The 15460-nt window shown below is 46.0% G+C and overlaps 1 protein-coding gene across 6 annotated transcripts in view; it reads left to right on the plus strand.

Annotated features, from left to right (window-relative positions):
• ACVR1 (activin A receptor type 1) overlaps positions 1-15460 on the plus strand; it is a 114162-nt gene that overhangs the window by 38680 nt on the left and 60022 nt on the right. For 3 of the 6 annotated variants that reach the window (XM_019480495.2, XM_014599599.3, XM_014599600.3), the window contains one exon: positions 11743-11816. In XM_019480495.2, the coding sequence (XP_019336040.2) occupies positions 11743-11816 (74 nt within the window). Of the gene's footprint in view, positions 1-7049; positions 7119-7419; positions 7682-11742; positions 11817-12710; positions 12816-15460 lie in introns of those variants that run through there. The other 3 variants (XM_019480498.2, XM_019480496.2, XM_006262801.4) reach the window with 3 other exon arrangements.

Below are 15460 nucleotides of genomic sequence, written 5' to 3' on the forward strand. Positions count from 1 at the left end.
CCTGGTCTGCCTAGCTGCATAGGGGGTGTGATTTCCCCTGCATGGCTGGGTTGGCGCTAGTTGCTGACATGCAGGAGGTTGGGGGGAATGAAGCTGCTTGAGCTGGGCCCTTCCCAGCTGGGGGGCTGGGCCCTGGGGGGTTTCTCCCTCCCTGCCTGGCTGGGCTGGCTCCATAGAGGGCAGCATTGGGTCCTGCCATCTGGTGCAAGCCCTTTGGGCCTCCTGATGCGTCCTGGTGGAATTTGGCACCAGCAGCAGCTGGCAAGATGTGCCTGAGGCCTTGGGCTGGGAGGCGGGGCCCAATGCTTCCTTCTATGGAGCCAGCCCAGCTGGGCAGGGAGTGGGGACCCCCCCCCCCCCCCCCCCCCTGTTCCTAGCCAGGGTGAGAAGATTCCAGCTCAGGGTGGCTGAGACCAGGTTGCTTTATTTCCCCCTCCCCACTTCACATTGGTGACTTGTGCCAGCTCAGCCTTGAAGGGGGAATCTTCTCCCTCTGCCCTGCCTGTAAAGCTGGGCAGACCAGGGCTTGGGGGCTCTCTGTCATGGGGCTTCCCCATGTGGGTAGATACTGGGCTTGGGGGCTGGCCCGGGGAGGGGGAACTCCTTTCACCTCTATACCCCTCCCTCAGCGGGTCAGTGAGTTTCATAGTTTCATACTAGCTAGGGTCAGGAGGGACCTGAACAGATCATCTAGCCTGACCCCCTGCCACAGGCAGGAATGAATGCTGGGTTCACAAGACCTCAGACAGGTGATCATCCAACCTCCTCTTGAATTTGCCCAAGGTAGGGGTGAGGACCACTTCCCTAGGAAGTTGATTCCAGATTTTGGCCACCCTAACTGTAAAATATTGCCTTCTGATCTCTAACCTAAACCTTTTCTCCATCAGCTTATTACCATTGTTCCTTGTCACCCCAGGTGGTGCTGGGGAGAAAAGGACTCTACCTATTTGCTGATCATCTCCCCTACTGAATTTGTAGGCAGCCACCAGGTCCCCCCTCAGCCTCCTCTTGCTGAGGCTGAACAGGTTCAGGTCCCTCAGTCTCTCCTCATAGGGCCTGTCCTGCTGCCCTCTCACCAAGCGGGTGGCCCTCCTCTGAACCCTCTCCAGGCTGGCCGCATTCCTCTTGAAGTGCGGCACCCAGTTCCAGACGCAGTACTCCAACTGCGCCCTGACTAAAGTCGCATAGAGGGGGAGTATCACCTCTCTGAACTGGCTTGAGATGCACCTTTGGATGCATGACCAAGGTATGGCTGGCCTTGCTGGCTGCGGTCTATTATTGGTGGCTCATGTTATTCTTGGAGTCAGTAATGACTCCAAGATCCCTTTCCGCCTCTGTGCTTTCAAGAGGGGAACTCCCCAGCCTGTATGTATGCTGTGGATTCCTTCTCCCAAGGTGCAGCACCCTACATTTGTCTATGTTGAACCCCATGCTATTCTCATCTGCCCACTTTTGTAGTCTGTCTAAATCTAGTTGCAGCCTCTCTCTCCCTTCAACTGTGTCCACCTCGCCCCGCATCTGAGTGTCATCAACAAATTTGGACAGCGTCCTTTCCACCCCCTTGTCCCAAGTCGCTGATGAAGATGTTAAACAGTGCGGGCCCGAGGACGGAGCCCTGGGGTACCCCACTGCTCTCATCTTGCCAGGTTGAGTACAACCCGTCCACCACTACTCTTTGGGTGTGCCCCATCAGCCAATGTTTTACCCATCCAACTGTGCAGGCATCAATGGTGCAGTCGCTTAATTTATTAATAAGGATGGGGTGAGAGATAGTGTCAAAGGCCTTCTTAAAGTCTAGAAAGACAATGTCCACGGTGACACCATCATCCAGAGATTTAGTTACTTGGTCATAAAAGGCAATCAGGTTGGTCTGGCAGGACCTGCTTTGATGAACCCATGCTGATGGTCCCTGAGCATGATCTCCCCTGCTGGCTCCCTACAGATGTGCTCCTTGATGATTCTCTCCAAGATCTTCCCGAGCACCAAGGTGAGGCTTACAGGCCTATAGTTACTTGGGTCCTCCTTCCTCACTTTCTTGAAAATTGGGACCACATTAGCTAGTTTCCAATCCCTGACTGACTGAAGGCCTGATAGAGCTGTCCCCAAGATTGTCCCTACCTCTGGTAGGTGGGATATCCCAGTCCGTGTTCAAGAAAACAGAGGCAAAGAAACTGTTAAAAATATCAGCTTTCTTGTCTGGCGTAGCCACAAGATTACCGGTTGCATCTTGCAGGGGCCCTAGATTGCCTGGTGCCCTCTTCTTGCTTCCAACGTACTTGAAAAAGGACTTTTTGTTGTCCTTAATCCTGGACACTAGCCTGAGTTCCATCTCTAGCTTGGCCTTCCTAATAGCCCTCTTACACTCCTGGGCCGAGGAGGAGTACTCCTCCTTGGTGATAACTCCTCCCTTCCGCAGGTTGTATGCCCCCTTTTTAGTCCTCAGGCATTCCTGAATGCCCTTGCTGAGCCAAGGGGGTTTCTGAGCACTCTTACTCCCCTTGCTTCTCTCAGGGACTGTTATCCTTTGGGCCTGGAGGATTGCCCCTTTAAAGTACGACCATCCCTTGTGTACTCCCATCTCCTCTACCTTCTGGGCCCTTAGTGCCTCCCCCACCATCTCCTAAGCTCATTGAAGTTGGCCCTTCTGAAGTCAAGGGGTTTAGCCTTGGTGTGAGCCCTTGTCGCCCTGTGTTGGATAATGAAATCCAGCAGGTGATGATCGCTGTTGCCCAGGTGGTCAAGGACCTGCAGTCCCCTCACCAGGTCATCCCCCATAGTCAGGACCAGGTCCAGCAAGGCGTTACCCCTACTGGGGCTGTGCACTTCCTGGATAAGGTGAAGGTCCTGTAATACAGCCAGGAACCTACGCGAGCGGTCAGACCTGGCTGTCTGCTCCTCCCAGGAAATGTCCGGGTAGTTTAGGTCACCCATGACAATAACATCCCTTGACCTAACTGCCTCCATAAGCTGACTGGAGAAGTCCCGGTCTAGCTCTTCCCCTTGGTTGGGTGGTCTGTAGTAGACACCCACCGTAAGGTCCCTTTTGCCATGTCCCCCTTGTAGTTTGACCCATAGTGTCTCTGCCTGACCCTCCTCTAACCCAAAGCTGATCCTTGATGATGTGAGGTGCTCTTTGACATTGAGTGCCACCCCGCCCACATTTCCTCTCTGTCCTGTCTCTTCTATATAGGGTATATCCCCGAATGCCCACCACCCAGTTGTAGGTAGGGTCCCACCAGTTTTCTGTCAGGAGGCACAGTTCCTCCTGCTTACCCCCCCCATACTACGAGCATTAGTGTAGAGGCACCTGAAGCCTCCTGAGGGTGCACATGCCTCCCTCCCAGTCCCAGGACAGTTGTGGCCCCCTGCTCCCCGGATGTTGATGCTTACCTGGGCTTCCCTTCCTCTTGTCACCGTGCATGCTGGTAAAGCATCCTCTCCACTCGAAGCGGCCCCTTCCCCCGGCAAAGTTAGTTTATGCTGGCCTGACCTGGGAGGGTGGCAGCAACCTTCACAGACCAGGGCTGGGGGTTCTGTCCCCTGCCCCACAGGGCTGACAGGTGCAGGCAGCACCTGCTGCCTTGGTTCTGTGACAGCCATGGGGCAGGGCCAGCCTAGGTTCTGCCAGAGCAGGCAGCACAGCCAAGGCTAGCCAGCCTGCCCTGCGAGGTGGGGTTAACAGGGGGCCGCAATATATTCTGGGATGCTGGGTAGGGTTACCATATTTCCAGCATTAAAAAAAAAAAAAAGGACGAAGGGGGATGGGGGATGTGATTGTGGGGGGCAGTGATAAGCCTGTGCCCTGCCTCTGCCCCTCACTCCTCTGGACCGTCAGCCCTTGTCCCATTAATCTCTGCCCCACCAGCCCTTCTTCCCAAGCAGCTCCCGTGTTGTGTGCGTGCCTACTCTCACATGCACACGTATGTACTCAGTGTCACTTTACCTGGCTTGCTGGGGCTCATGCGGGGAGCACATGACCCCCAACAGCTAATCACCTTGCCCACTGGTCCCAGCCCCAAGTAGCTAGCCCAGGAGAGTAGAGGAACAGTAAAAAACCCGGACATTTGCTCTTATTTTAAAAACCTGCCTGGACACAGCCCAGGGAGCAAAAAAAGAGGACATGTCCAGGAAAACCCATATGTATGGTAACCCTAATGCTGGGGAACTGGGACATAACTTGAGTCAGGAGGGGATCTGGAACAGAAATTCCGTAGACCAGTTTAACTTAAATCAATTAAGTCTGATATTACATCCATCCAAGTTTATCTTAAACCAGGTGTGGCCATATTGAAACTGTTTTGTGTGCACTGAATTTCTGTTCTGTTACAGGTTTAAACGGGTTTTTGATCACTTATATCAGCTTATGTGTAATTTCTGTCCCTAGTCCTAGTGATCATGGTAGACCTCTGTGCATAGTCCAGGAAATGTCTGAACTCCCATACCCTTTCTGCAACTGAAAGTTGGATGGGTAACGAAAGCAAAATCTCTGGTGAATTTACCTGTACAAGTCTAAGTGTCTCTTCATCAAAAAAAAAAATAAAAAAAAAAAATAAAAAAATGCCAGACCTAAATAACATGAATTTTCAATACAAAACATTTTGTATTTTACAGATTTATGAATCTACCATACTAATCCATGTATGTGTATTTATGCACTACATTAAGTAAATAATTCTTAAAAAAATACTTAAGTATACCTTTTCCAGTTTGCTTTCCTTGCTTACTTCTTTCAGCTTGGCAATATAAGTAGTCTTTTCTAATCCTACTGGCTTTATTTTTGTGTAGTTTGTCTTGTGCTGTTTTATATTGCCATGTACATAATGCTATGTCTGAGAATGTAAACATTTTGAAAGAAGGTTTTACTTTCAAATGCTTTCATTTGCACTTAAACAAGAGCCCTTATTACTATTAAAACTTTAAGACTAATGGAGCTTGGGGCCAAATGCAGTACAGGAATAGTCCTTTAAAAGCAATAATTAAAAGCAAGATGATAATGTCCAAAATTGGGTGTGGAATTTGGTACTGCATAATTTTAAAAACCCTGAAACTTGTTTTCATTTGCTTTTAATTCTAATGGAAATAGCTTGTTTTTTGTTTGTTTTTTTTTTAAACAAATGTTTTTGTGGTATTTTTTTTTTTTAAATGTTTCTATGCTTTGTTTACAGCTCAATCTTATTTTAATGTAAGACAGTCTGAAAGTGAAGCTGACTAGAAACCTATCTGATATACCTCTCCACTATCCTTGGCTGCCTTTTAAAGCACATATCAGCCCCACAAATCCTAAACTCGAGCCAGGTGTCTCCCTCCCACAAAACAATCAATCCAAAATATGGTCCACATAGTACTGCACTTACAGGGCCTTTGCTTCATCCCCTCCCCTTTCCATGTGTTTCTGAACCCGCAAAAGGGATTTGGAGGTACGACCCTTTCCATTTATACAGAGTTCTGTTAACTTCACTGCAGCTGACTCCATCCAGGTAGAAGGGTTCAGGCGCATCCTGGTTTGGGAGCTTGGATTCTAAACTCTTCCAGCTTGGAGTTCACACTGGCTCCTAAACTTTCCAGCATACTTCTGGCGGTGAGTAAAATATGTAACTTCATTACCTGAGCTGAGAGAAATGCAACCCCCCAAAACAAACAAACAATCCCCCCCAACCTCCACCCCAGCATTTTAAATATAAATAAAAAGTTGGATTAAAAAAAAAAGTTGTTGTAATAATCTTGGACGTTACTGTAGTAATATAATGAGCATTCCTCCCCTGGCCTCACAGTATGACTTAAAAAATATACTCAATGTTTATACAGCATTTTGAAGTTTAGAATAAAGCGCTGTTTAAGTCCCGACTATAGTAATTTTAGTTTTGCTGCTAGGGTTGTATTTTATTCTTACAATACTAATACAATATATTTACTGAACTCTTGTAATGGTTCTTTTTAGAATGTGTTATGGAATCTTGTATATTTTGCAGTTTTAAAATGGCACAGCTTTCGCTGCCTTAAGATTTCTACTGTAATAAAATTAAAAGTTGGGGCTCCTCTCAAGTCCAAAATAAATCATGAGAAGAACCAGTGGTTTGGAAATAAATTAAAGGGCAATATGCATTATTGTGAATATATTTTAGAGCTGAAATGGCTCCTTAAATGACTCTTTTATGGAGGGGAATCATACTCATTTTATAGCCGGCATATATTAAGTAGATTATGGTACAGTGTTTTCAGTGACCATAACTCAGACTTGCCCCAATTAGTTTGTGTCTGCTTGGGTTTGTAGGAGGCTAGTGGTAACATAGCAAATACCAAGACAATAGAGCGCCAGCTCGCATGCAGTGCTCATGCCAGAGCACAGTCATGGGAGTCAGCTTTGATGTATTCTGAAAAAAGGTGCAGCTTATTGGCTGTAACTACTTTTCTTTTTTTTCCTGAACCACAAGTATGTCTGACTCCTGCAGGTGAGCAGCCAGGGCTGTTTTCCTTCAGTGCTCAGCACTTTCAAACTTGGAAACAGTAGTGTCTTTGTCAGGTTTATCGCTGCAGCAGGAAACATTTAATCTAAAACTTTGAGAAGCAAGGATGTTGCTGGGAAATCAAAGCTGAGAAGGCAGTCGACTAACTGGAGATGGGATTGTATGGCAGAAAGGCTTATCGGAGGATAAGTCTGAAGTGACAGATCATTTTGAACAGACAACAGTACTGAGCTGCTCTCCAAGGCTATGCGATTTGGACCAGTGCCATTTCTTCCCCTACCCCTTCCAGCAAGCATGTCAGAAGGACAGCTCAGCCAGCAGAGGGTTACATTTCTTTTCTTACAAACAGTTGTATTCTAATCTCTGTGAAGGATCTCTTTTCGACGGGTTCATTTCTCTCTCAGTAAGAGGGGGGAGTCTGTGGAACCCCCTCTTTGTTTTGACTGTTGGTGTCTGATCCTGGAGCTGATTTATAAATGGGTTTTCTTTTGGGGTTTATTTTTAACTAGCTGAATTAACAGGCTAACAGCAGATACTGCAGTCTCTGTGCAAAATGGCAACCAGCTAGGGATCCTGACATCTCTTCCAAAGTTTTTGGCAGGCTTTCAGCTATCTAAACACAGTATGTTGGCTGGAGCTGGATAACCACATACAGTAAGAACAGATCTTTCTCTTGCTTGCTGGTGTCTATCTTTTTATTTAATACAAATCCAGATAAAAGGAACATTTTGAAGCAGACAGAAATCTTTGTGCAGAATAAAGTATTCAAGAGTTTTTGTTTATTTTAGTTCTGTTTTGGGTAATTTTTTTTTTCAGATCTTTCAGAGGAAAATTTGGATTTTGTTACCGTTCAGGAGACTTTTATTCTAGTCTCCTCCCACCCCTCTCCTCTTTTTGTGCTCATATTTATAGCAGATCCAGCTGTAGTAGAGTAACTCAGTTGTGCAGTCTTAAGGGCCACAATGGCTATTTGCCAGAAGTCTAAGGGCTGTACCTTGTCTGCACAAACACAGGACAGGATTTTAATTGGTGATAAATATGCACAGGGTGAAGTTTTTTTTTTTTAAATAAACTGTAGTAAGTATGCATGGCACTTCAGAGCCAGTAGACAAAATATTCTTTTAGGCCTTTCAGAGAAGAAATGTCTACAGGAAGAAAGTTTCAGAGAAGCAGCCAGATACTACTTGGCATCTGGCTTTCCCTTTTGAGAGGGCTAAGTAAGTATGTTATAAAATGCAGATTTGAGTTTGTTAATAGACTGATCTTTCAGACTATCATTCAGATTTGTAATGGGAGAGCTCTGCATAATAGCTATATGGGCTTCTAAAGGAATTTGGACAGATATGCCCTCTAACATAGATCTAACATAGATCTGATATGTCAGACATTCAACTGATGATTTTTATAGAAAGTAAGGGGTTGTGGGAGGAAAGAGGTGTGACATAGCCTCAACCTGGCCCTGCAGGGCGGGGGGGGGGGGGGGGGGGGGAATGGGGCATAGCTTGCCCCTGAGCAGCTGTGCAGAGCTTAGGGTTTGGGGATTTGCCAGGGTTTCCAAATGTAATGGATACTGAGCCCCACCACCAAATTTCCTGATCCATGGGGAGCCCTGTGGGTTAGGTACAGTGGCTCTGTGGGCCTCAGGTTGAGCACCCCTAGCTTACTGGATGGAGTGCTGGACTAGGTTCTGCAAGACTATTTCAGCTCTTCCACTGGTCTGCTGGTTGGCACAGAGCAAGTGACTTCTCTGCCACAGTGTTTTCATAATGATAATGATTTCCTTTAAGCTCTGTAATTTTAATGAAACTAGATCTTCTGGTGTCACTTATAGGGGTTTCTGAACATGGTCTGATAGTTCAAGCATCAAACAGTTGATCAGATGCTTAGGCAGGGCACCGTTGGGTGCCTGCCACTTTAAGAGCAGAGTCGGGCAGCTACCAGGTGCCTGTTGATGGCAGTCATTTTGAGAGCATGGGATGTAAAGGCTGCAGTTTGCTGCTGCCAGCCCAGGCAGAAACACTGCCTGGCTGAGCCTACAGCAGGAACATCTGGAAGGTAAGAGCAGGAAGCTCGTGGTCCTGGGCATGTCCTAAAACTGCACCCTGCTGGGGAAGAGTGGCCTGGTGGGGCTCTGGGTGGTGTGGGAGTCCCCAGGAAATGCCAGGCCAGTTACCTCCCCGGTGAAAGGTGAGGAGGGGTGCCTTAACCCCAGCCCCCATCTTTGGGTGGGCTTTGGAGGCAGTTGTGGGAGCAGTGGGGCCAGACACGGCAAGCAGAGTGCCACCTGAGCCCAGCAGGGATACGAGATCCCAGAGACCCCCAAGGGGGTGGTGTAGAGATGTTGGGAGTAGTGGGGGCCAGGTATGCTTATGTGTAGGTACCTTAGCTCAGCAGGGATGCGAGATCTGGGAGACCTCAGAGGGGGTAGCATGGGGAGTGTACAGCATGGCTCCACATAGTATAGGGCTGAATGGGAGTAGGCCTGAAGGGCTGTGCATGATGGGGGCTGAGTAGGGTTGAACGGGAGTAGGCCTGACAGGCAGTCCCAGCAGTGCATTGAGTAGGGCCGAACTGGGAGTAAGCCTGAAGGGCAGCACAAGGGCCAGCCCCATGAGTAAGTTGATTGTGAAGATAAGACCCCAAGGTGGGGCGTGGTGTAGGGGCCCTAGAAGTGGCAAAGTAGGAATTTCAGGTGTGGGGAAGAAGCCAAGGCGTGGTTGTGGATGCCTGAGGCCATAGTTTGGGCCAGAGGCTGAGTGGTGGGCTCAGCCAGAGAGTTAGGGACGAGTTCTGACCCCAGTAAGTCCTCTGCTGCAAGGAGGCCAAGTGGGTTGAAGGAAAGACCTTAAGGGGAAGCATAATGACCTGCTGCTCCAGGGAGGGAGGGAGAGTCCCTGTGAGACCCTGGAGCACCAGTCTTGGTGTAGGTTATGATTACATAATGTGGATGCCATCTGCGAGTCATGGGCTGTGGTGTAGGGGAGCTTGGAGCTGCAGATAGTGCCCCCTGCATTGGGGCAGTAACGGGCAGTCTCCTGCCTTATACCAACAGCTTATGGAACAGCAAAGTTGTGGCAGGCGAGACTGGGTGGACTGCGCCATAGAAACAGGTGGGCGGGCTGGCATGAGAACTGACTCTGAGAGCTGCCCCCTATCACAGATGCCCTTTTCTGAAAGTTGATCCCTTTGCCTAGTGGGGAAGAGCTCTTATTCGTATGTCTTGAAAGTTTGTGGTCCATTTTCATTTAGTTTAATTTATTTTTTTGTTTGGAAGCATATGCAGTGTATGTTTGTATTTCAGGGTGAGAGGAGCACCTCTCTAATAGTTCACGTTTTAGAAAGAGATCATTGCTTCCCCAGAGGGAAGGGTCCTGGTGTACTCCCATTGCCATCCAATCCTAGACATGTATCTGTTTTTGTGTTTTATGTTTGAAAAACTGTCAAAGGATTATTCAAAATGTAAATATTTTGTGGTGTCTCCCTCATTTCTATGTCATGACTTTTTTCTTCAGTCTCTTGCTTTATTTTCAGGTAACCTTTCATATATTTATGTTTAATGCCTTACATTCTAGAGGGAGGAAACAGTGGATTTTGCTCTGTATTTGTTTGCTTCACTCTGTCCCTATTCCTGTCCAGTTAGCTCTTGTAGGGTAGGTATAGAATGCATGTCCTACTTGCCTTCCAAATGAGGCTGGGAGTGAACTGGAGCATTTCTGGAGATTATACAACCCTGTGGTATGCCTCGCCTCCAGGGTTGCTTCTTTAGCCACTTCTGTGGTGGCTAGATACCAACATCACTAAAATCAGTTTTTTTCTGTATGGGCACTTGAGCTGTAGATATATGTTTGAAAGGAGATGGCATGTTGAATCTGCCACATTTTTTCTCAGGCTTGCATAAATTCATCTGGATACAGTGTCAAGAAGAATTTTTTTTTTTGTGAGCTGTTGAGACAAATGAGACTTGGTAACTGACAGTTTGGGATATTAAAGGGGAAGACTGTCCAAGTCATCTCCATCAACTTTCACATACTTTTTTTTTTTTTTAATGGCAAAACACCCTTCTACTCATCTTCAAACATTACAACAAAGATGAGTTGGCTGTCTTCCACACTTCTGATTGCCCAAAATTATGTTTTATTTTATTTCAGGGTATCCCTGGCACAACTTTCTGTTCCAGACTTCTGTTCCTATTTTGTTTCCAGTGAGAGACAGAATATGAATACTTACCTGTTGAAAGAGCTGGAATATTGACACTGTTGTATTGGCATGTGAAAAGAAATAGCTGGAGAAGGTTATTTGGTTAATGATTCTTGAAATAGAGGAAGTTATTGCTTTTTGAGCTAGAAATTGAGTGGTTAACACAGTTTATAATATAACTCTTCCATCCTACAGACAGCGATTCTGCTAAGGATTGTGTCTATTAGGACTAAAACTCCAGGCTTTGAGTTGAAAGATCTTTTGATCATTTTAACTGATGATAGTTTCCATGTTTATATTTTGGGAATATTTTTTTTTACTGAAAGGAATTGGTAAATATAAAGTTGGTTGAAGGGAATCAAGTGCTATTTTTAAAGAAAATTTAATGAACAGCAGGACTTGTTTTGCATAGCTCTCTATGACTGCCTATATTTTCAGCATTTTTGAGACCTCTGTCTAATCTATTAGTTAAAAACCAGTGGCAAAACTACACAGTCAACCCTGACATAACCACAAGACATAACACTGTAACTTGCTATAAGTAAAGCAGGGGAACCACAGTGGTCAGTGTCCTGCTGCTTCAAAGGTTGTTAAAATACACTGTCATTGCCTCAGAACCCAAGTAATATACAGCTGCATAAATTTAGTTAAAATTCAGAGTAATCTCATTTGTAAAATGACTCGTTTGAAAGTTCAGAACGTTTGGCTGTATGTTGGTCAAGGTTTGTCACTAATTTGTATCTGTATTTGTATCTATAAACAATATTAGAAGATGGCTTACATGAGTAAACCTGGTACTCTGAGTTAGTATCTGGAGGATGATAACAAATGCTAGGACTCTTTTATTTGGACAATTAAAATTGTTGTAAATGCAGTGAGATGGAAATAATGTGTAATGGGGGTGGGAGGGAGAGTGATATCCAGAAACCAACCTACGTGCCACCTAAATCACGTGTTGAATCAATGAATGCCAGTTGATAAAGCTGGATGGTGGGTGGGTGTATGTATGTGTTTAGGCATTGGAGGGGGAAAAAAGTAATCATGAAAGTATAAACATTTCTCTCTTGTTCTCGTTCCACAGATCTATAATGATACATGAAGTTATGATTCTTCCTGTTCTGATGATGATGGCTTTTCCCTCACCCAGTTTCGAAGGTAAGTAAAGTGAGTTATAGTAAGCTAACACAGTAGCTGTTTTTTCTCTTGAAGGTCTAGGTTTGAATTCAGATTTTTGTATTAGAGTTAGTTGGTCTTAGCTTACAAATTGACAGTTGTCAAAGTTTTTTTTTAGAGGTATCCACTTGCTTTAGCATTTAGAGATACCTATCTTTGCACTTGCAGTGAGTGTGAGGACTCTTATCAGAACTCATTTTCAGTACCTACAATAACTTGTGTTCGCTCCAGTAAGAGACTTGAATCTTCAGGCTGACATTTTATTCAATAATACAGGGGCAGGCAAAATACAACTGGTGGGCTGGATTCGGCCTGCCAGGCCATTCTATCTGGCCTGAGGGGCCCTCAAAAAATTTAGAAAATTAATATTTATCTGCCCCTGGTTGCCTGTCAAAGATGACAGGAACCAGGGGGCAGTAGGAACCAGGGGGAGCTGGTGGCAGAACTAAACAGCTGCAGAAGTAAGGCGAGGGGGGGCCCTCTCCCTTCCACCCCTCTTCCCCTGAGTCCCAGCTAGAAGCCTTTGCCTAGTGAGGACTTCTGGAGGCTCCTGGGACTGTTCCTGCCTCTGTGTGCCAAGGGAAATACAGATAAGAAGGTGGGGGGTTGGGGGAGACTTCAAAAGGATAGCCATAAATTATGCTGAAAAAACCCACAATAATTGATTTAAGCTCTTTAAGGACCATTTATGGTGTTGGTACTCAGACTAGCTTTTGGTAGGGAACCATGTGTTTATACCTGGGAGGAAGATTAAGAAGCCAGCCTTATCACTGTTTTGCCAATGGATTTTGACTTCTTGGGGTAGGATAACTTCTTGAAGCCTTTATTAATGGGCTCTAAATTTCTTTGTATCCAATGCCACTGATGGATCTGAAGATGAAAGTAGAGAGAAGAGTGATAGTGAGGATGCATGTGAAGGTGACCAGTCTTAAATTGTAGGACTCACCAGGATTTTTTGGACAGAACCTAATATAGATTTAGGTAAGGTTTGTTGAATTTATGACTTCTTAGTTTTTGTCAGTAGGTCTTCTTATTAAAACATTTATTTTCCACATGTGGAATCTAATTATGAGGGGGGTGTTGTCTTAAATTTAGGGTTGTCTTGAATTCAGAGGTAAACTGAAATAATAGGAAACAAACATTAAAGCTGTAGTTTTATTTACTTGCAAAATTTAAATTTACTTGCTTTTAAATTTTCAGGGCAGAAGGGAACATCATGATCGTGAACTTTAAATTGACTGTGTAATGTAGGCTGTAGCATATATCACCCAGATTTCACTGTCAGGCCTAATAACTTGAACTACTTTGCAAAATGATATTTTAATTAAAAAATAAACTTAGTTATCCAGCTGTTTTAGCATTGTCTTCCCACCCACAATACCCTGCAAATGTTTCTATTAGTCATTGTTTCATGTGACTCGGCCTTGTTTTTAATGCAGTGTAAAACGTTTTGATGGTATCCCTTTAAAAAAAAAAAAAAAAAAAAGGATGTGTTCAGCAAGGGAACAATTACAGTCTCCTTTCTTTTCCAGAAATGGCTGACTATACTAAACTTGGAGTAATGTGATAGTACTTAGTTATGTAGTGAGAGGCAACACTGGCATCTAATGTGTTCCTAGTATGGATTTTAGAAAGAGATATATGTTAGGGAGAGGGGAGGAAAGGGCTAGCAGGCTCTTTATCTGTGCTGTTTATTGACTTATACCAGGGCTCAGCAGATGGCCTGTGTCTGGGCTGCCCACGGGTTGGGAAGTTTGGTGGAGGGGAACCAGTAGCAATTAATATAGCCACCCCCCCCTGCTGCCAATTTCCCAGACCCCAAGCCCTGTGGGGTTGGGTGTTGACCAGGTCATGCCCTTTTGTCTCGGGGCCACCAAGTGTGGGCTGGGACATCTCTCCTCCCCGCCACTACCCATCTGGCTGTCAGGCAAATAGGTTGAGCACTGACCTATACAAATAGAGCATTTACATAGAACAAAGCATTTCCTATTTATGTTGTATTAGGCTGCAAAGTTAAGGGAAGAACATTATTTTTGAATTGGAGGGTGCTCTGTAATTAAGTTTGGTATCGTTTGTGATGGAGTTGAAGCTTGTAGGAAACAGTCAGAAAACTAATCCTACATACTTCCTTTTGTGCATCCTCCTTTAGAATCATAGAAAATTAGGGTTGGAAAGGATCTCAGGAGGTCATCTAGTCCAGCCTCCTTCTCATCCCCAATTATATCACCCACAGGATGTAAATATCATTTAAGAAATATTCATTTAACCTTCTCTAATTTTATCAGTTAAACAATTAACTGATAACACAGCAGCTGGGACACAGCTGCTGCTGGGAGACACTCCTGGCTCCTGGGGACCTTTGACTGGTGGGGAAGGAAGCAAACCCAGCCAGACAACACAGCCCACGTGAAGCCCTGCCCTGGGATGGGGAGAGAACCTGTGAAGGAGCAGCTAGTTGCTTAATTGATGAGTCATTAGGCCTCTGGCTGTTTTCCTCTTTGGCTATGGGTATTAGTTCCCCTCCCTTCTCCTCCTCCCCTCCTCCTTGCTCCTCTCTCCCTCCTTTCTGCCTGCCTTGCTGTCTTCTGATTCTGCTGGGGCACCAGGAAGCCTCCCTTTTCCCCACTTCCCTTTCACACTGCATAGGGAGCTAGAGGACAACCAGTAACCTAACTGGTTATCACTGCCCTTATTGGTTAAATGATTAATCAGTGGGGGTACTGGAAGGGGGGTGGGCTACAGGGGCCTGTAGCCCACCCCAAAACTCCCCTTCCAGTGCCTCTGCTGCCTGGCTCCAGCACAGCTCCAGCCCAGGTCCCCCTTCTACCCTCCCCTGCCTGCTGAGAAGAGCCCAGCGCTGTTCCCAACCTCAGCCCGCAGCAGCAGCCTGCCTTCATCCCACGCACAGAACTGGGGGGCACATGCCCCCCCATGCCTCCTCAGGGGTGTGCCCAGTGGTGGCAGAACCCCCCCCATGACCCCAGACAAACTGCTCATGGCTCCATCCTGTGCCCTGCCATGGCTGGTCAGCGCCTACCCCTGCCCCTCTCCTCCCTCACTGAGAGAGCCTCGATCTGCCCCTCCTTCCGCCCCTTCACCCCACAATAAACTTACCAGCTGGATGCTTCTTTCCAAGCTGCTGGGCTGCATATTGGCAGTCAGATTAGTATCAGCCTCATCCATTGGTGTTGGTCCAAAAAATCTTCATTGGTGCACCCCTATCCACAACCTCTGTGGGTAACCTGTTCCGGTGTTTTGCTACCCTCCTAGTGACAAAGTTTTTCCTAATACCTAACCTAAACTTCCCTTGCTGCAACTTGAGACCATTGCTCCTTATTCTGTCATCAGCCACCACTGAAAACAGGCCAGCTCTATTCTCTTTCAACCCCCCCTTCAGGCAGTAGAGGCTGCTATTAAATTGCGTCTCAGTCTTTTCTTCTCTAAACTAAATAAGCCCAGGTCCCTCAGCCTCTCCTCAGAAGTCCTGTCCCCCAGCCCCCTCACTATTTTTGTTGCCCTCCACTGCACTCTCCAATTTGTCTACATCTTTTCACTCTCTGACTGGTTTTCTCTTTGTAGTTTGGATAGTTGCTGGGATGATGCACAGTGTTGCTTATATAATTTTT

Source organism: Alligator mississippiensis, chromosome 4, assembly GCF_030867095.1.
Source record: "Alligator mississippiensis isolate rAllMis1 chromosome 4, rAllMis1, whole genome shotgun sequence".
Classification (NCBI taxonomy): Eukaryota; Metazoa; Chordata; order Crocodylia; family Alligatoridae; genus Alligator; species Alligator mississippiensis.